The sequence below is a fragment of the Arachis hypogaea genome, chromosome 9 (assembly GCF_003086295.3).
Source record: "Arachis hypogaea cultivar Tifrunner chromosome 9, arahy.Tifrunner.gnm2.J5K5, whole genome shotgun sequence".
Classification (NCBI taxonomy): Eukaryota; Viridiplantae; Streptophyta; class Magnoliopsida; order Fabales; family Fabaceae; genus Arachis; species Arachis hypogaea.
The window spans coordinates 115639505-115663296 of NC_092044.1; the positions used below are offsets into that span (position 1 = coordinate 115639505).

At 26.0% G+C, this 23792-nt stretch overlaps 1 protein-coding gene across 1 annotated transcript; it reads left to right on the forward strand.

Moving 5' to 3' along the window:
* The first annotated feature begins 16512 nt into the window (after positions 1-16512).
* Positions 16513-18385, forward strand: LOC112712319 (3-ketoacyl-CoA synthase 19). The gene has a single exon (XM_025765168.3). The coding sequence runs from the start codon at positions 16633-16635 to the stop codon at positions 18097-18099; it is 1467 nt and encodes a 488-aa protein (XP_025620953.1). The 5' UTR covers positions 16513-16632; the 3' UTR covers positions 18100-18385.
* The last annotated feature ends 5407 nt before the right edge of the window (positions 18386-23792 follow it).

Consider the following 23792-nt stretch of genomic DNA (forward strand, 5'->3'; position numbering starts at 1 on the left):
GTTTCATGTATAATAGGTAAATAATTAAATAATAGTATATTGTTTAAATCATCAACTATCAACTGCATGAAATGAGAGATTGTGAGGGTCATATATTTATTAAAATAGTTTTTTGGTTATTTATTGTTATTGTAATAAAAATTAAAGATAAAAATATTACGAAATCAAAATTTAAATTTAAATTTTTTATTATATTTGACCATTAAAAAATAAATAAATAACTATTGTATTAAAAATAAAATAATTTAAGGTATATTTAGTAGATAATAAACAGTAGAATGAAAGAAATATTCTTAAGATTAAAGAAAGTTAAAAGACAATTTAAACAACATTGGTCAAGCTGAATTTTTAAAATTTAAAATTTTAATGTGCGCTTAACTTCTGAAATAGTTTTTGCCGGAAAGTTAAAATAATCACGGACAAATTTTAATATAACTTCCCATCATTCACGTTGTCTTTTAACTCCTACTTTTCTGCAGCACCTTAAAAGCACTCTCTTTAACCACACTATATGAACCCTATCATATGATAGGGTATCCTCCAAACTCAAAATATCGATTTTTTCTTTGTTATTTGTTAGTTTTTTTAGTAGATTTTTTCGTGAAACAAAAACATAATAATTCAGAAGAGACCCTTTTAGCAGAATTACGATAACACAGAATATCAACAACAATGAAGAATTTGCAGAAGGTTTGGGTGAAATAAGTCTCAACCAGTACCTATCAGAAAAGATTATAATGACCCTTTAGTTGTGAATGTCAAAGGTATATGAAATTTCAATTTTTTTTACGTGATTTTTTGAATTCTAATATTTAGTTTTTTTTATTCAATTTTATATTCATTGCAGACACTTCAAGTTTGGCATTTGAAAATGGATGAAAAAGACATTATGGAACTTGATGGGCATGGACAAAGTCGAGATAATGACGTAAATTTATTGATACGATTTCTGGGTGTAATGGCTCGTAGAGCAACGCTGTAAATTGGAAAGGTCTTTGGTGTTGAAAATATATGATGTGTGATAAATTTAGAGAAACTGAATGAAACTTTAGAGAAAAAAGCTATGGATATAGCAGCTCTGTACAAATTTTTGTTATCAAAATACAGTGATAAAGTGTCTAGTTTATCCAGTGATATGTTAGACATTTAATTGATATATTTAATAAGTAATAGTTGAAAATTTAAATATATTTAATCTAGAAGGGATTAGAATTTATTTTATTTATGTTATTTTTTTTATTTCTTATTATATATAAGTTTAGACTTGTATTATTATTATTATTATTATTATTATTATTATTATTATTATTATTATTATTATTATTATACTGAATTCTTATTAGTATTTTTTTATGGAAAAATATTAGATATTATATATTTAAAAAGTTTAATTTTTGTTATTAATGTAATATATATAAATATAATTTTAATTTAATAAAATTGTTTAATTAGAGTAAATTAGCACAAATTAGCCCTAAATTGTATGTGAAAAATATAGTGAGTTAGCCACAAAAATAGTGTGATTAAATAATTTAACATTAGCCACAAAAAAAATGTGGCTGAAAAACCCGGCCTGCACAAATTAACTACGGATGAAGCGTAGTAGAATTATACTTTTTTATTTAATTATTCTTATTTAGCCACGGCATTATGCGTGGACAATGATATACAAATCGTGGCTCTTTGAAGGTCTCCACGATGTTTAAAATTATGGCTAATAACGCTAAAATCGTGGCAAATTGAAAATGCAACCCCCCGATTAGCCACAAATATTCTTTCGTGGCCAATGTATAATTGCTACGATTATCTTAGAGTTTAGCCACAATTTTTTTCGTGACTAAACTCCTTATTTCTTGTAGCGATAGTTTAAAGTATTAATAGAGAAACAAATCTGTTACACAATTTTATTATATTGTTAGGTACCTTCTTGAGAATTAAGTTTCCAAAACTCATTTATGAATACCCTTGCTCTCATGCATGCTTTATAAAGGTAACAAAGATATATAGTTCAACTCTAAGTTGTATCTGATTTCTTAATACACAACTATTCTTCTCTATTCTTTCCTTTTCTGTTTTAGGGAAGAAATTGCAACATACATATACACACTGGATAAATCAAGGAATATTATGTACACTATTTATGTATGTACCTCTTATACATTTTTTAATAGTACTAAAAATTATTGATAAGAAGTGACAGATAAAATAAAAATATGTTTGAATTGTTTTTTTTTTAACTCTTCCTTTATATTCCTTTTTTTTATGGTATGAAATATTTTTTTATTATTTTTTATCAATTATTTTTAATAAAATTTAATTTAGATGCATTGTTAATATAAAATAATTTTATAAATATATTTAATTATGTAATATAATATTAATAAAAATAACTATATTTTACATTAACTGCGTTAATACTTAAACAAATAAAATTAAACAAATATATAAAATATTTTACAATATTATGAAAAATTCTAGTTAACCTCTTCTTAAATAAAGGATTAATGACCTTCTGTAACATATTTCATTATTATTAAAAAATTTGATTGAGTCATCATAATTATTAGTTAATATTAACTATTTCTCTAACTTAAGTTTATTAGATAACCAAATCATCTAATAAGAGTAAAATAATTTGTTCAAATTGCAAGAATTTTTTAATAGAATTCCATTTTGCAGTTTCACCATTTTTTTTTTCAAACTACCCGATCTCTTAAGTCTTAAGTCTTAATCTTTCCCAGCCAAAATAAAAAAAGAAACAAAAAGATTAACCATTAAATTAAATATTATTTAATTACAATTGTGTATAATTAATAATCCTTTTAATTATATTGACTGCAAGATATAATTGAAACCATAAGTTTTACCGTGATTATTGAAGGAACTTTTGACCCAAAAAAGTTTTACCATCCAAAATAATTTGTTTCTCAGTGATACCTATCCAACTAATATCTGCAGTTAAAATTTTATGGGAGCCTCATTTCACGGCTAATCTAATTTAAATCCACATTAATTTGTTTAAATTAAAATTTTGTGTAATTCACACACATATTTTATGTCTAATAGATTATTAGCGTTGTTTAAATAAATTAATATAATGGTGAATTCAAAACAAAAAGATTAAGTCAATAATTTTATTATAGATGACTATATGGTTATCCAAATTCTAGTTAATTAAATTAATATTAATTATGATAACAATCAAATTCTTCTAATAACCATGAAATATATTATAAAAAATAACATATCCTTTATTTGAGAGAAAGTTAGCTAAAATTTATCTTATTTTTAATATAGAAAATAGAAATATACATAAAGATAACGCATATAACACTTCTATCTCAAGATAAAAAATTTCTTATATATATATATATACACACACACGCAAATATCATTTATCGTGTATATTTTCTTAATATCTCTAATGTTATCAACTCTCTCAAGTACTACTAGTCTACTAGACAAATCATTTCCGTCATTAAATTAAGTAGATGCATTTAACCTTATCATTAATGCCCACAAAATTAGTTAGATATATAGTTTCAAAGACTAAGGAACATTACCAATAATTCAAGGGAAAAATAAAAATAAAATAAAAAACTCGGCTGGAATATCCTTGGACGCAAACAAATAAATACATAATTAACATATTACCTGAGATATATATATGTGTTTATTGGAAGATCACACCAACTTCAACCTAATTTGGTGGCTTAATTAAAAAACATCTGTGCTTCATTCTATCACAAAATATCTCAGATGTAAGTTTAAGTTTAATGAGCCTTCGGAGTATTTTTAAATCGTTTATTTTAAAGTAAATATTCACGTGCACTTATTTTTCATAATATTTTAATATTTTATTTTTTAATGTCATAATTAAATGTCAAAATTAATATATATTTTTGACAAATATCACAAATATTAAATTTTTTATGTTTTTTTGATAAATAATTTGACAATAGAAAACTACTTCTTAATTTTGACACTTTATTTATTTTCAATTTACTCTACTATTTCTTTTTTATTCTGAGCTTAATTTTAACATCACACTGCTTTTAGTTTGGGATCATATTGCTCATTTTTTATCTTCAAAATCTCAATTTATTCTTTAGTTTTAAGATCTCATCTCATTCTTTGTTAAAAATTTTTGTTGAGAATATTTTAGTCAATAAGTGTCAACATAAATAGTATTTTTGACAGTTAATAAGTATTACAAAATATATTCTTAAATTTTTCTAATAAATTATTTTTGACAACTAATATTTATCAAAATAAGATTCAAACTTTTTTCACAATTACTTATATGTTAAAAATATTATTTTTGACAAAATTTTTATTAACATATTTTCATAATTAAAATAATGTCAAAATTTTTTTTGACAAATTTTAATTCTTTTTTTTACACATATAACCCTAAAAAATAATCTATATTATTGCAGTGCGATGCTATAGTTAAAAGACTTTATAACATATTAAATTATCTAATAATTTTTAACTAATAATTTTATATAAAAATTTTATTTTAATTTTCTGGCCAATCCGAATTGATCAGTAGACTGCTCTACAGGATAAGATTTCCTTAGATAAGAGGCAGCTTTGACGTTGAGTTGACTAATTAAAATTGAAGAATTGATGCGTAAACGTAACATATAAATAAATGAAATGGTTGCAACAACAATAATTGCCTAAGTTGTGGTGGTTGATTGAAAGATTGATTAGTTGCAATAACAAAGAAAATAAGTATTATGGGAAATTGAGAAAACTCATGCATGTGTGTGACGACCCTATCTGTCTCCTTTTCTATGCATGCCTTCAGCTTAGTAGCTATCATAATTCATAAGCTCTTCATACACCGTTATTAATTCATATGAAACTGTATCTTTATATGAAAATATTAATTAATAAAATATAGTGTTTTGATATATATTATATAAAATAATTTGATTAAATATATAATATTTATTTAATGATTTTTAGTTTTTGTTTATATATAAAAAAAATTTATGTTTGTAATTAGTTTATCTTATTTCAATAAAATAATATTATAAAAATGATGATTTTTATGACGACCATCAACGACTAATAACATTAATGATTTGGTTACCACAGTGGTGAAAAGAGTTTTTAAATTTATTTTATTTCTACAAAATATATTATTTGTTGGAGGAAAAAAGATTCTTAATTATGATTAAATTTTAAATTGAGTAAATTATTGGTCAATATTTTTTTAAAAAGGAAAATAGCTAAGAACTACTTTAAATTAAAAGTGGTAAATTTTTGTTTAAATAATGCTACATGATCTATAAAATTCAGTATTTTTTTGCCAAGATTTTTTTTTGTCAATATTGGTTAACTAATATATTTTTATACTAAATTAAAAATCTTAAATCTTAGTAATATAAAAGTAAAATATTAATTTAAAATAATGTTAATTAATATTAATATATAAAAGATATTAGCTCCTAATATTTTTTTAGTGATTTTTTAAACAATAAATATTTAAAAAACAATAAAAAATTATCAATCAAAAGTCAAAACAATCCAAACTTATTTATTAATTATTGTTACAATTAATAAATATTATATTTTTAGTGATCTTTTTAGCATTACCCTTTTTTAAAGGAACAATTAGTCTTCTCAAAAGCATTGTTTAGATATCATGAGACAAAAACAAGCGAATATGCAAATGACATCTCTTTAATTAATTTAATGTGATAAACCTTACAACTAACAGGCGATCTAAGTCAACAAGTAATAAATATATATATATATATATATATATATATATATATATATATATATATATATATATATATCCATAATTAAGTTGATATAATTGCCTAACTATATATTTTCTTTTAGGGTAGAGGATGATATTTTAGGGTAAGGGATCAAAATTTAATTAAATAAATGAGTGGAGGAATGTTATCAAGTTGCCACAGCCCTCAGGCTGCTTCCACCATAAAATACTTCGCTACTTCTCAAGTCTACATCTGTATTAGTATGAATCATTTTCAGTATGATCGTCAAACTACTGCTACTAAATTCCAAATTCCAATTATTACTAGTTAGTCAATAATGGTGGATGGATATATTAAGAGTGACGGGGATAAGATTTAGACACTTTGTATGTGTGATCTTCATGGAACAAAGCAAGCTAATTAAGTTACTTTGCATTGTGAAATCAACTCTTATAATAAATAAGTAACAACTGGTATTTTTACTCGTAATAACATTACGGGAATATAAAATTTTTTTTAAATTACGTCGATTTTGTTTTGATATTATAGATTATGGCACAAAAAATTATAGAATTAAATTACTTTTACAAAAATATCGTAGAAAACAAAAGTATCTGTTGACTAAAAAGACCAAAATCTTTGAAGATAAAAAAAGTCAAATAATAAGATTTTTAATTATTATTTTCATGTGAAAGAGTTTAATTTTTTTACTAATAATTAATTTTAATATTTTTTATCTAAAATTTAAAAAAATTTGTCGTGTATACTTTTACATTTGATTAGGTGTTACCTCTGTTGTACAAATAAAAATAATTAATTTTTATACTTACTATTTAAAAATAATATTTTCTCTCTATGTATATAAACATATAATTAGATATTAGTATAAAAAAATTTATATTGATAGTTATAAGATTAACTCAAAATTATTTTTTTAAATAACTTAATCTCAGTTCTAAATTTTAATCACAATATTAGTATTATCTCCAAATTATATATAATAAATATTTAAAATAAGAAAAATAAAAATATAAATTAGAAAGATAAACAGTAAAAATTTAGAACTAAATAAAAAATAAAAAGATATGCATATAATAATAATAATTTTTATTTGAATTATATTATTTTATTAATTTTATTTGTTGTAGAACAAAAAGGTAGAAAAAATAGAAAATGAAATAAAAGAGAGAAATATAAAGAAAAAGAATGAGAGAGAAAGTGTGTTAATTTTAAAAGAAAAAATTATTTTAATTGTAATGAAAAAAATATCTAATGACATACTTTGATTTATCAAATTATTAATATAAAATATAAATTATAAGTTATATATAGAATGAAAAGAGTAGAGAGAAATAAAAAAAAAGAGAGGTAGATAAGAGAATGTAGGAAGAAAGTTTATTAATTTTGAAGAGAAATATTTTCTTTCAATTTTAATAATAAAATATGTGACATATTTTGGTTATTAAATTAGTTAGTAATATATAATATATAATATAGTTATATTTTAATTTTAATATTTTGATTATAATTTTAATTTAATTTAAATGCAATTAGAAAATGTGTTGTATATTTTAATTGTCAAATTTGTAATTGATCTTTGATAATAATATATGAGAGAGATAGATAGAAAAAAAGAGAAGGAAGAGGGGAGAACTTTTAAATTTTGGAAGAAAATATTTGATTTTAGTTGCAATGAAAAAGTGGCATGTGATATATTTTAGTTGTAAAATTAGTAATAGATAATACATTTGGATATAATTAGAAAATGTCATATTAAATATTTTAATTGTTAAATTTGTAATTGGTCTTTGATAATAGTATATAAGAGAAATATAGTGGACAAAGAATAAGATAGATAGAGAAAGAGGGAGAGATAGAAGAGGGGAGAATTTTTAAATTTTAGAAAAAAAATATTTAATTTTAATTACAATTAAAAAATAATATATGATACATTTTAATTATAAAATTAGTAATAGATAATAGATTTGCAATAAAGTCACTATTAGGTGATGTGAACATAAAATAGAAAAGAAATATTCTTCATAATCAATTTATGCTAGTTAAGTATAATTGATTTTATTATAAGCATTCATTAATAACTTATTGTTTATTTAATATATCAATGTAAGAGTTATAATTTATATCCAAAGCATCTGATAATTTTTCTTTGTGATGATTGATGAAGAAAAGTGAAACTTATAACCTGAAATGATATATATGTATATGTATGTAATGCGCCTCTAATACGAAACTAAATTATAGACAAAATGAGATTTTTTTTTATGTTTAAATAATATTTTTTTATTTATAAAATATATATTTTTTGTTGAAAAATTAAAATACATTTACTTTATTACTCCAACTTACCAAAATCTCTCTCTCTATCTTATATATATATATATATACACGTACGGTGAATACTATCCAACTTCCTCTAAAATAACATGTAAGTTACTCTTCATTATGTGTCACATTATAATTGGTCTTTATCTTAACCATAGTTAGATTATTTTATAATTTATTATTTTTAAAATATCAAAGCTCCACTCCCGTTAATTGAAGCACATTCCACTCCTCTATTCTTTGTTTATCACTTCATCACCTAGATTTAGTCCTTCCAAGCACCGTCGCGTTCGTGATAAGAAGCGCTAACGTCATCGCCATGCCCTCCCACACAACCTCTCTTCCCAATATAGTATAGCCGGTACCTCTTTTTGGCGTGAATCACTGCTTACCCACATAATTAATGGTTAATTTGGTTATTAAATTTTTTTTATTAAAAAAACATATCTTTATTTAATTACGTGATGGAACATATATTTATATGTAAAATATAATATAATAAAATAAATCTATTCAAAGTATTTAAAAGTATAATTAAAATCATGAACATACAAATATAATAATAAAATTTGTACTCTAAAAAAATAAACATATTTTTTTTATCATACATATATTATTTAAAAATAAATATATTATTAAAATTAATAACAAAAATTTAAAATGATAAAATTCAACTTTTTACCGTATTTTTTATAGTATTTTTATTTTTTAATTTTTAATTTATTAGTACTTTATTATTTAATTAATAATTAAACAAATTATTTTTATGAAAAAATATTTTTTATATTATATCAGAGAAGAGACCAATATAACAGTTTAAAAAATAAATTGTATAAATATTTAAGAGATAAATATGAAATACATACTTAAGTAATGTGTAGCTTAGTTATTAAATTTTTTTATTAAAATAAATTTTTATTTAATTACACGATAGAACATATATTCATATGTAAAATATAATATAATAACTCTATTTAGATTACTTAAAAGTATAATTAAAATCAGAAAAAATATATTTTTTATTGTACATAAATTATTTTAAAAAATAATAAATTGTTAAAATTAATAACACAAGTTTAAAATGATAAAATATAACTTTCTTACAAGTATTTTTTATAGTATTTTTATTCTTTTAATTTTTAATTTATTCGTACTTTATTATTTAATTAATGATTAAATAAATTATCTTCATGATAAATTATTTTTTGTATTATCTCAAAGAAGAGACTAATATAACAGTCTAAAAAATAATGTAAAGATGATTTTTAAATAAAAAATAGATAATATTAAAATTTTTAAATATAAAAGTAAATTATATAGATAGATATTTAAGAGATAAATATAAAATACATGCCTAAAATAAATAAAACAGACAAAAATAATTCTCCATTTTTCAATAGTACTCCCATTTTGTCTGTTTTATTTATTTTAGATATGTATTTTATATTTATCTCTTAAATATTTATACAATTTATTTTTTAAACTACTATATTGGTCTCTTCTCTAATATAATACAAAAAATAATTTTTCATAAAAATAATCTGTTTAATTTTTAATTAAATAATAAAGTACTAATAAATTAAAAATTAAAAAAATAAAAATACTATAAAAAATACGGTAAGAAAGTTAAATTTTATTATTTTAAATTTCTATTATTAATTTTAATAATATATTTATTTTTTAAATAATATATGTATGATAAAAAAATATGTTTAGTTGTTTGGAGTACAAATTTTATTATTATATTTGTATGTTCATAATTTTAATTATACTTTTAAATATTTTGAATAGATTTATTTTATTATATTGTATTTTATATATAAATATATGTTCCATCACGTAATTAAATAAAGATATATTTTTTTAATAAAAAAATTTAATAACTAAAATTAACCATTAATTATATGGATAATACATGGCAAAAAGAAGCGCTGGCTATACTGGGAAGGACAAGTTATGGGCGACGGAATTCAACAACGTGATTAAGAGATGATGCACTCAAGAAATAGAGGTTGTGTGGGAAGGCAGTAGATGGCGATGACGTTGGTGCTTCTTGTCACGAACGCAACGGTACTTGGAAGGACCGAATCTAGGTGATGAAGTGATGAACAAAAAATGGAGGAGTGGAATGTGCTTTCGGGAGTGGAGCTTTGATATTTTAAGAATAATAAATTATAAAATAACCAAACTATGGTTAAGATAAGGACCAATTACAATGTGACACATAATGAAGGATAACTTACATGTTATTTTAGAGGGGGTTGAATAGCATTCACCTATATATATATAATTATTTGCCAGTTGATAATAATAATAATAATAATAATAATAATAATAATAATAATAATAATAATAATAATAATAATAATAATAATAATAATAACGATGAAACAAAATTTATATTTATTATTGTTATTATAAGTTCTGTTTATTTTAATATTTTATTACATGATATAAAGTATTTAAGTAAAATTTATATTTATTACATAATCTAAAGTATTCTAATAAAATTTATAAAATAATTTAAATTTTTTATATATCTCATGATTAATTTAAAATAAATAAAATTTATTACGTTAATAGTTATAAAATATTTAAAATTTTTAAATTAAATATTTTTGTAATAAATAAACATATTTTATATTATATGTGATAAAATATAAAAAATAAAAGAAATATATTGAAATAATAATAAATCTATATTACAATATTATTAATTCTTATCAATATTTGAGTTAATCAAATAATTATTATTATTTTATGTATATAATTATAATGATTATTGATGGACATTTTTGTGAAATAAAATATATGTTAATCTTAAAGAAAAGAGGATTGCACATTCAACAAATAAAAAAAAATATTATTTAAATATTTCTCAGAAAAGAGTGTTATTTTTTCTAAAAATTATAAGATGAGTTTAAATGCCCATGCCACAATTTCAACAAATTAGTTCATATGCCGCTTTTCTCTTCTATTATTTTTTTGGTTTAATTACTGTTAGTTCTTATAGTTTTGCAAAATTTTCAATTAGATTTTTATACATTTTTTTAATTAGGTTCTTATATCTTATTAAATTTTTTAATTAAGTCCTTATTAACGGTAAAAGTTAAAAAAAGTTTATAAAATATAAATTTATTAGTTTACCCTCACCTCTTCTCTTCTTTCTTTCACCCTCACTTTCATCAACTTTTCGCTCTTTTTTTTGTCTCTATCCTTCTTCTACCAACAAATTCCCTTCTTTCATAGCAGAAATGATCATACAACACAAATTCAAAACTAAAATTTTTGCCATAATTAATTTTTAACATGATCAAAAATAAAATTTTTATCATGACATAATCATTTAATTACAAATAAAACACATATATAATCAGAACTCATAATCAGAATTTTTTAACACAATCAATTTTGCTACATCTTTTTTCATGTAAGCAATTGAGATTGGCTTTAATTTTGAACTTAATAGTCTATGAGATGTGCATCCAAGTGTCTACAATTTTCAATAAATAGAAAAAGGATAAAAGAGGTTCGATGAGAATTGTGTGAAGCGTGAGACGTGAGCATCTTTTACAATTTCACTGAGTCAACATCGAAAGATGGACGATGACAAACAAATGAGGGAGGCATAGATATTATTGAAATATTTTTGGTAATCCAATTTTACATTGAAAATCGGAGCCTCCAAATTCAAATTGTTTTTTCCCAATTCTAAAACCAAGACAATGTGAAAAAATCGAACAAGGAGGTAGAAGAAGAAGTTGTAAATACAAAAAAGGAGAATGAAAATCAATGTCTCTCACCGTAAACTTACACTTGATGAACAATCAATTCTTTCTAGAACTACCGTAACCGAAGAAAATAAACAAGCGAGTTTTCGATTTCCTGCAGAAGAAGAAAACGTAAGGAATGAAAGAAAAAGAAATGAATCAAAGAGGATATAGCCAGCAGATAGAAATGAACATCAAAATTAGATTCACCGCTGCAAAGTTGCGATGAGGAGAATCAAATGTACACAGTTCCAGCTATGATTAACTTTGTTTAGTTTCTCACCTAAATCTAGTTTCGCTGTCGCATGAGACGGAGAAAGCTTCCCGATTTCAGTTCTTAAACTCTGCAGAAATGCGAATCTATGTCTAAAATCTAAATAATGACGACATTTCAAAGCTTCTGTCTCTGACTATGGCCGTAAAATTCAATCGAGAGAAAGCACTACTAGCTAGAAAGATATATATATATATATATATATATATATATATATATATATATATATAATGAGAAAGACACAGAAGACAAAGAAAAAGAAGGGGAAGGGTAGAGAGAAGGAGCTGGCTGTTCTGTTTTTTTTTTTTTTTGATAGAACGAAAATGGTGAGAATGAAGGTGAGAGAGAGGGACCGGAGTAGAGGAGGGAGACGGAAAGTTGGAAGAAGAGTAAAAGGTTAATTTTGTCTTTCTCAAAATAAAAAGGGAGACATAATTTATGAATTTAGAAAAAATTTAGAGAATATTCAATGTAGGAATGAAATATTTCGTTAAATCAAATGGTTTTGTTACGGTAGGAATCTAATTGAAAAAAAAAAAATTTGGTGTAGGGACTCAATTAAAAAGAAAAAATATAGGGATCTAATTGAAAATTTTGCGAAACTATAGGAACTAATAGAGTAATTAAATCTATTTTTTTATTAAGTACATGTATTATTATTTAAAAATGTTATTTACACAATAAATTATTGTATAATTATATATAAATATATATTATTTAATTTATTTAAAATTTATTTTATATTATAATATATTATATATTGATGGTTGATTTTAATATATAGTAACGTTGATTTTATTGGGTGAGCTCTTTTCTCAGTGAGTTTGATGCATCTGGACAGAGACACTTTCTTAGACCCACTGCACCTACATGATTCCAATCTAAACCTCATCACAACTACTCATGCTGCATGCATGCACAATAATAATAATGTATGGTTACAGCTATATATGACTTTGTATAGTAATTTGTTGTGTTTGATGTGTTTGTCACTACCCGTGCATATATATGGACCGAAGTTGATTAATTAATATAAAAGATTAATTTTCAATTGATAATGACTATGTTTATTGTATTATGCATCATAACTTTATGAGAAAAATTCTAAGTAGTCTACAACAAGATCTTAATTAAGAAGTTAATAATCAACCTGTACATTATAGTCCATAATAACGACCGTTAATTAAGTGATCAGACATAATCGTTTAATTGTCAAACCTTTCTTTGATTATATAAGCTCTTTACCTACTAGCTAGTGATTAATTAATGAATATATATAAGAAATGAGTACAATGTTTAATTAATTTTCTTTCTTTCTTTAGTTGGCGATGTACGTGCATCATATGTACATTGATGAATTGTAGGACATTATTATTATCTTCAGTTCCAACTACGCATTTTTAAGATAGAATTAATATCAATAATTTGGATTAATTAAATAGTTAGTCTAATTATCTGATTAAATAATTATTGAAAATTCGAATAAAAAAAAAACGTAAAATTAAATGAAAGATTCACAATGACTTAATTTTTAATTTATTAAATTAAAAATATCATAAAAAATAAAAAAAATAAAATGAAATTATTAATATATTTAATTAAATAATCATTTAATGCAACCTGGCTAGGTATTTGATTTCGCCAATTTAATAATTAAAACTTGAAAAGAATCAATAATTCTCATCATGAGCTATATATGAGATAGGGGCCCTATTCTAATGATCTGATGCATCCTTTAAAGGAGACGCTGTTAATGTTAATTGTCCTTCACTATATGATCGAACATGTTAGTAACTTTTATTATGCTGGTCCATATTATTAATTAATAAAATGAAAAAGAAAATTTTGAATAAGCTTGCATTGTTAATAATGGAGTAGCTGGCGGTACCTAACTACCTATATTAACACTTACACCGAAGTCATCAATATCTCAATGCATGTAAACTAACTTAAAGGAATGAGTAAGTTCAATTATTGTTACTGGATATATGTATATATATCAGAAAATATCGTCTTAGTTATTGTCTTTTTAAGCAGAGTTAGGCGTACTGGACAAGTGTTCATGATACCTTTGTCTTTCACATTTTTATATATATTTCGACCATATCGAAAATAAACCGTTTTAGTTTTTTAGATGCGTGTCTGGTGGAAAGTAAACATAAATATGGTTATATATTTTATTTAAAAATGTTGAATATTCGTATATGATATTTTTTAGATAAAGATGATATTATGAAACAGTTGAATAATTTAGTATATGTATTTAACAAATTTATTTAACCATTCATAATATTATTTTCACGTAAATATGTTTTTATAAGAGTATTTATTTTTAAAAATATTATAATATACAAAAAAATCATTAAATTAGACAATATATACCTATGATGCATGAACACTGACACGAACACAGGATATAATACGACACGGGACACGTAGATACACGAATTTTAAAATCTTATAAGATACGGGGACACGATATATATATAGAATATAAAGTATTTTTTAGATAAATTACCATGAATTTTTGATATTTTATTGATGTTAAAATATAAAATAATTTTTTAACTGTTTTTAATGCTTTTTTTAACTATATAAAAGTATCTAAAATATTTTTTGTTTTAATAAATAATAATATATATTATTTCTAAACTTATTTCAACAATATATGTTAAGAATAAGGTTGGACACACGGACACGTGATGGTATTTAGGTGTGTTTAAGTGTGTCAGGAGAAGAATTTTTTATTTTTTATTAAGACACAATTGGATACGGCAGACACGCGTGTCGGACGAATGTCGTGTTCGAAATGTGTCCGACACGCGAATACGGCAACTCAACGAAGTGTCTGTATTTCATAGATATATACTTTTATATAAATAATTAATTTAAAAATAGATTATATATATAATTATTTAATTTTATTTAGTCCCGACGGGGCTGGTCGATCATATAACTCGTAGTTAATGTGTTTATCCGGTGACTGAGGCCAAGTTGTCTGCCATATGCCATTTCTTCCATTATTCTTGCTCATTTTTGTTTTCATTTCTTTGTCTTTTATATATATATAACTCTACGTGAGTAGTATGCACTGGCTAGCGTATACTAACGTTAATTTATACACAAAAGTAAGATCTATTGCAAGAAATGAAATGAATGCAAACTTGCTCGCATGTGCATTTAGCTGGAAACTTAGTTGAAGTCAATTTTATGTGAAATTGATAATTGAAAGTCATTAAATAAAAATTTAGTTAAATCAGTCAAATCATTTAACCTCTCCTCTATCAACTTCATGTATTTAATTTCTCGATCCAATGGATAAACTGATTTTGTTTGCGACATTGATCAGCTGTAATTTAATTTAATGAACTAATTAACCCTAATGGTGAAGGTGTTCTGCTTCTATATATGTAATTTAATAGAGAGCAAACAATATTAAAAGCTAAGTAAGATGGCACATGCCATGTCTAACTGAATGAAACAATTGAAGTACGTAGCTAGAGACTAATATAAGATCGAATTGAAGCTGGTTAATTTATTTTGATTTGATTCTTGTTTTAACCTAGGGAGTCATTAAATTTTCTGAACCCCAATAGATGATGTTAGTTGAAATGCGAATCAAGTGTCCGTAAAGAACTATAAAGATGACAGAGTTTTTTCATTATTATATCTACACACAAAAAAATTTGAGTGCACATACAATTGTGCTGCTATAGCTCCTTGTTGGATGGTCCACCTGCTAGAATATTTATAACTTTTTGACCTACTCCAACGAGAACCCTGTTTGTACAGCACGAATAATAACTAGCACTATATTCAAATAATAATAAGCAACATTTTAATTTAATTATATATTTTCCCAAATGGAGGTATAATAGGCAGAAGTCAATATCGTCTGGTCCAAAAAGAGAGTTTAATTTGTTTTGGTTGAAAACTCATGCAACTTGTACATGTGAATGCGAATGTAGGAAATGTGATTGGCTCTATAGTACAACTTGCATTGCACACTCCCACAAGTAAATATCATAATTTGTTTACCAAGGATCGAACTCTTAACCTTTTGGATCTAGATCTTTAATACCATGTCATGATATCACTCGTCCCAAAAATTTAAGCCAATGAAAAAAAGTAACATTAATGATTATATCTCTAATGCTCCATAAATCTCTATTATTGTATACATTGTACAAGTATTCCATTGACTCCTTATACTTTTTTATTAATAAATAAGTAAAACATAAATATAAATAATTATATGTAGTTGTATTCATGTGAAGTCAATAAATGAAAATTATTAGATGATAATTTAGTCTAACATATTAAATTATTTTAAAATTTTTAATTTAACTTATTTAAAAAAAAATATAATTTGCAAGGAGATGATCTAAAAATTCTATGCATGTTGTTATTATTATATATAGAGGTAGCAGTCTTGCACCTTGAAAACACACAGATACATAAAAAGAAAAGAACACCACTGTTCATTGTTCCTTTTTGAGCAGCCATGGATGTTCTTCTCATCTTATGCCTCTCCCTTCCAATGTTGTATTCAATCTATGTCCTCTCCAAGTTACTCATTATCAATCGAAGAGGGAAATCATGTTACATGCTGGCCTATGAATGCTTCATGCCACCAGAGGACACAAAACTCGACACAGATTCCTGCACAAGAATCGTGATGCGCAACAGAAACCTTGGCTTAGAGGAGTACCGATTCCTCCTCAAAACCATCGTCAACTCCGGCATCGGCGAGAACACTTACTGCCCACGAATCGTTCTCGACGGCAGAGAAGAATGCCCCACTCTCAAAGACATTCACGACGAGATCGACGAGATCATGTTCCAAACCCTCGATAACCTCTTCAAAAACACCGGAATCTCTCCCTCCGACGTCGACGTTCTCGTCGTCAACGTCTCCTTGTTCTCCCCCTCGCCTTCCCTCACCTCCAGAATCGTCAACCGCTACAAGATGCGAGAGAATGTTAAGAGCTTCAATCTCTCTGGAATGGGGTGCAGTGCGAGCGTGGTTGCGATTGATTTAGTGCAACAGATCTTTAAGTCTTACACCAACTCCATCGCCGTCGTGGTTAGCACGGAGGATCTCGGTGCTCATTGGTACTGCGGGAGGGACAAGATGATGATGCTCTCTAACTGCCTCTTCCGATCCGGCGGCTGTTCAATGCTCTTCACTAACAAACCAAGCATGAAGAACCGCGCAATCCTCAAACTCAAGCACATGCAGAGAACACAGTACGGTGCAGACGACGAAGCTTACAGTTGCTGCATACAGGTAGAAGACGAGCAAGGCCACTCCGGTTTCCGGTTAACCAAGAGTCTGGTCAAGTCAGCAGCTCAAGCGTTGACCGTTAACCTCCAAGAAATGGCGCCAAAGATTCTCCCTCTCTGGGAACGAGTCAGATTCTTCCTGGTTTGTGTTCGTAAAAGCATCAAGAAAGGCGAAACCTTGAGAGTCTTCGAGATTCTTCTTGGAAACAAGAATAAGACGAAGAAGGGAAGCTTGATGAACAACGTTCTTGGCGGTGGAGGTTTGAATTTCAAGGCGGGGATAGAGCATTTTTGCGTGCACCCCGGAGGGAGAGCGGTTATCGACGGCGTCGGGAAAGGAATGAGGCTGAATGAGTATGACCTTGAGCCGGCGAGGATGGCGCTGCACCGGTGGGGGAACACGTCGGCCGGTGGATTGTGGTACGTTCTTGGGTACATGGAAGCGAAGAAGAGGTTGAAGAAGGGAGATAGAATATTGATGATAAGCCTTGGTGCTGGTTTCAAGTGTAATAACTGCGTTTGGGAAGTTATGAAAGATTTGTCGGATCAGAATGTGTGGAAGGACTCCATTGATTCTTATCCTCCTGCTTCTCTCGCCAACCCTTTCAAGGACAAGTACAATTGGATCAACGATGAGGATCTTAGCTTTGTTAGGTTCGATTATACCAAGTTTTCTTTGGGATAAACACCATTAATGTCGCTTAATTATTATTGATTATTCAAATAAGTTTCTGTTCATGTAAAAATATAAATTCGTGTAAAGACGATCATTAAGAATTTAAAGATGGCACATGTTAATCCATCTAATGATTCTTTACTATTATTTTTACGTGAAAAAATATTTTGATGTGAGTAGTTTTTTTTTTTTTACTAAACATACAGTTTTATTATTATTATATATATATATATGTAATTGTTGGTCATCAAATTAAAGGGAAAGCAAGTAGAATGATATATATTATTTTTGTGTACATCTCTTATTTTATATATTTTAATTTCTTACATTAAAAATCATTGGTAAGAAATAAAAGACGATACAAGCATGATGAGGCGCACGCAGTATATATATTACTGCCTTTACGGCTTTACCAAAGAATGGTAAAAGCATTAATGGGTTACGTACGTACTTTGCTACTACCCACAGGAAAAAAGATCAATAGAAACTCTCAATAAATTTTCATTCACATTTACATTATTTTCGTGGTGGCCCTATGAATTGACGAAGAAATATACAATACAAAAAGAAGCCAAGTCAAGAAAGGTAATTAAGGCTGCATGTCCCTATTGGCACATTTATTGGAGCTTTCTTTTTTGTTATTCGTTTTTATTATTACTATTATTACACTACCAGAAATACGGGTATTACCAACGGGAAGATACCCACGAATAAAAAATGGCAACTACTCCCATGAAGATGGCAAAAACATCTTCTCATGATGATCCTTGTTCAAAAAGTGTAACTTATTTATTTAGCAACATTTTAAATAAAAGTAACACTTTTACTTCAAATCAAATCAAGCCCTACAATCTATCATCCAATGGTCAAAATGATGTATCTTCACATGATGATAATCATTAAATCTTCATTGGAGTAGCCACCATAAAAAATAATGGCAAATTATATGATCGTGATAATCACTTGCAACGTCTTGTACCTCCGTGGCTAAATTTTGTGGATTTTTTCGACGGTTTTATTTGTTCGTGGCTAACTTGAGATGACTTTCCTCATTTACCACAGACCTAATGATCACCGTGATGAATTCAAACGATTTTTACTTCAAAATTTTGTCTTTAATTTGGCATTTTTCTCCATCTCTTTCAAAATATTTTTATGCAATTTATACTTTTTCTCAATTTTTATGCAGGCTTTTCCAATTCTCCAATTGTTAATTTTTTCTCCCTTCTTCCTTTCTAGTGCTACCGTCGAAAAATTATATTCTGCCATATTTCCGAATCTTTTTTTAATTTTTCTTTCTTAATTTAAAAATAATTTTTTTGTGTGGTTGTGTTGTTCATTACTTTATAAAAATCATATTGTAATATAATAAAAAAGACTAATTCATATACATACAATTTTACTATTTATATTTTTTAGTTCTCACTTTTTTTTATTCGTATTCTTTCTGGCCAAATACAATTTCAGTGTTCAATTTCACATTATGCATTAATTTAGAGACTTTAGTAATAAAATAAAATGATTCAATTAAAAATGAATGTTAAAATTATAAAAAGAGTATCAAAAGAGTACAAAAAAAAGTACATATTTATCTTTAATAAAATAACTCTAGCTAATTCTAAAAAATAAAAAATATTAACTATAATTGATTAGAATAATAACTAATTTAATTATTCACTATTAATTTAGTGCAATATTAATGAACAAAGTTCTAATTCTTAAAATTCAGAATATTAGTTTTATAACTACATTTTATTATTCTATCTATTTATTAACATTTTATTAATTTAATAAAAAAAATAAAATAAACTTTATGGAAGTTCATTTTTTAACTATGTACAACATTTTTATTCTTTTTTAATTCAAAGGTATCAAATTTTTAAGTTTTAAGTTTATTTATTTTAATTTTTATTGATGCCATTTTTTTTAAATTCAACGGGTCAAAATTCTAAATTCTAATTTGTATGTAAAATTTTTAAAATATAATTTAAAGTTATAAAATTTACAATTTAATATTTTTATTAAAATTAAATTTTATTCTAAATTAAAAATGATAGTTATTTCACTAAACAAAATTCAAATTAACATTTATAATAAGATAAATGAAATTTCTAGCGGTAATGTTAAACGTAACTAGTAGCCCACTCACCCAGTTTTTACGATAACTTCCTCACACTATTTTTTCTCCAAATTCCCTATTTGTTAGTTCCTGTAATTGATTCAAGTTTGATAACATGCAACCTATCCCTCTCGCTAATAACATTCTCTTCAGTTTCTCCAAATCCGTAATTTCTTAGCTCCTGCAACTAACTTTCAGAGTAAATCCGTTATGCTCAATCCGTTCCTGTTTAAATTCTGAGTACGATCGCATTAGACATTTTGTGGAAGAGAAAGGACCATGATTTGCAGCAGTTCGAGTACCGTCAGTTCGAGTCGCCGAAGAAGCAAGCAAAATCGGTAGAATCCGATTCTACGGCAAATCGCGAAGAAGACTTGAAGGAACCCTAGGTTGCTTCATTGCACCTCCTTCACTGTCACTCTCTCTGGAGGTAGTGCTCTGAATCTTGCCTCTCTAAAATACTGGTCGATTTAAATTTTCTCTTCTTGTTGTTGGTGGAGATGAATGCATTGTCTTGGATTTGCATGTTTTATTCATTTATCCTTTTGATGGTATAGAGAATGAATTTTTGGTATAAAGTATAATTTAAATGCATAAATATAATTATCTACTTAGTAGTACGTACTAATGTGATTAATTATATTCCTAATTAACTTTAGTTCTCCTTTATATGCTAAAATTCCTAAAATCAACATTATTTTGGTAATGCTCATAGCCATAGCAAGGTAGCAAATAAGAGTTATTATTTACATTTCTTATCATTTCTTGTGTTTCTTATTTTTGAGTCTAACTTTATACATTTAGTTTTGTATATTCTAAACCACTTCACAAGAAGAAGTTCCACCATTTAGATCACTATGGTAGCATCCATTCTTTAAATATGTAATTTTTTATATACTTAAGAGCCTAATCTTTGTGAATATTTCTTTTTATATGAGTGTTATTTTGTGATCATAATAATGTTAATCAATGTAGATCAAACTATCTCAAACGAGAGAGATTTTAGTTTGATGTATGAAGAAGAAGGAATTTCCAAGAATGGTAAGAAGCATTCTATACGTTGATCAATAGAAATGAGGTGGCAGTAAAAAAACTTCTTAAAAAATTGTAAGGATACTTTATTTGATTTGCTTCTTTCAACCTTTCTTTCATTATAACACTAGACAGTAGTTGAGACTGTTTTCTTTCAATTATTAAAGCGAAGTTGTTGTGTGATTGAAATTTGAAATTATTTAATAAAGAATAAGAAAAGTGAATTCATAATTGAAGTGGAGGCTATAGGTCATGTTAGACATAAACATCTTATGTGCCTGCTTGGAGGGAGTTAACAGGTATTTATTTTTAGCAAAGTAAATCATTTTAAATTATTATCTATGCTCTCACAACTCCTGAGTACATAGTATCTATTTCTTTGTATTATCAATAGCATTTTTATTTGTTTTTGTTTCAGTATTTAAGCTACTAATGGATGAATATGTGAATAATGGTAACTTAGAGTAATGGATGCATGTTGCCATGGAACAAGGGACACTTACCTGGAAGATCCGCATGCTCGATATGCTCAATATTTACCTGGTAAGTTCAACTTTCTACTCTAAAATATTGATCTTGTTAATTGCTAATACATTTCTATTTTTATTTTTAAATTCTGTCTCTAAATGATTTTGATTGTAATCTGATATCTTACTTACTTACATGAAACAATTGAATTGAAAATTGTTTAGTAGGATATAAGTCTAGCAATATATAATATATTGATTGATGAGGAGTTTAATGATATGTTTTATGTTGTGAAAATAAAAACTCAGTTTTATTGGGTATGCATTTTTACTTTTTTTTACATTAAACTATTATTTTAAATAATGTCTTGGAACATTTTTTTTTCATGAATTAAGAGATAACACAATCTTATTTGAATGTTTTTGTAGGTACTCCAATGAAAACGTTAGAGATCTAATAATGATGCATTCTGATACTTGATTTTGTAATAGTTTAAACTCATTTAGTTCAGGATATTTGCTTTTCAACATTATTACTTAAATTTCATATTTTTATTAATAAGAATTCTACTTATATGGATATGGCTAATTTTTTTTTAATTTTATACGATATAATTTTGTACTAAGTAGCATCTTTATTATATATATATATATATATATATATATATATATATATTTTTTTTTAATTTATCTTTTATGATTAGCCACGGAAAAAACCATGGCTAAATAACCCACTAACATTAGCCACGGGCAAAATTGTGGCAAAAAAACCCAGCCCACCAATATTAGCCACGGACAAAATTGTGGCAAAATTATACTTGTTGATTATATTATTGTCATTTAGCCACGGTTTAGAGCGTGGCTAAAATAGTGAAAACCGTGGCTATTTAAATATCTCCACGGGTCACAAAACCGTGGCTAACAGGCCAAAAACCGTGGCTAACTGAAAATGCGTCGCCCTTGTTAGCCACGGATACCCATTCGTTGCTAATGCTTGATTGCCACGGTTTTTCTTGATTTTAGCCACGGTTTTTTCCGTGGCTAATCACCGTATTTCTGGTAGTGTTATGTGCCTATGGCTATTCGAAGATCTTATGGAATAGATTCGGCATCAGAATGTGACCAATATAATTACGCATCATATATATATATATAGTCGAATTAATTGGTTTAGAACTACTTCAACTGTGCATTATCACAAACATGTGTCACCACTTAATTAAAAAAAGAGGGTGGCCCGGGAAAGATATAAAATAGCATCTAATAGCTTCTACTTCTATGTATTTGTTAGCCCAATCAATTAATATGAATGAAGATAGATTATTATTGGTGATTCACTGGGTTATGCATGGCTATGAATGGCACTATAATTATCTCATGTAGAATCTGTGGGCCCACGTACGATCGCTACTTGCTACCACTATCACCCATTTTAATTTAATGCCCTTAAAACATATATATTTCTATTAAAAGGATAAATGGCTAATATATTTCATTATTATAGTTGGAGTGAATTAAAACCCCAACTAACGACATATTTTAGAGGCGAAATAAATTAATCTATTGTACTCTGTCCATGTACGTACACCGTTTGATTAATGTCCTGTATAGGCATTTGCCTAAATATATACATTTATAAAATGCCAATGTATACTATATATAGTTTTGGTTTTAAATTTGTTTTAGACGAAATATCAAGGACTATATACAGAAATGTACCCAACATAAAGAAAGAAAAAAAAAACTTCCCAAAGAGAGACTCACAGGTTAGGTTCATGATCACAAGTTTGAAAACACAACAAAGTGGGGCATGCACGTTGTGCAATGTGCAATTGAGGACTTAAAATATAATTTGCATGGACCAATAATATGTATGTCTAGGCAGTCTAGCAACCATCAAGGAATAAGGATGATCGTTGAAGGTACAATTTCTAAGAATATATATAGAGAGTTTAATTTTGACGTATTAGCAGTGTAAAATATTTGAATTTAGATCTGGAAAGTGTGATCTTTTATAATTTATTTTATAGGTGAAATTAAGAATAAATACAAAAAAAACTATTTAACGGTAGAAGATTATACTT

Excerpts from the sequence above, each read along its gene's own strand:
- LOC112712319 (XM_025765168.3), top strand. The coding sequence starts at position 16,633 with ATGGATGTTCTTCTCATCTTATGCCTCTCCCTTCCAATGTTGTATTCA.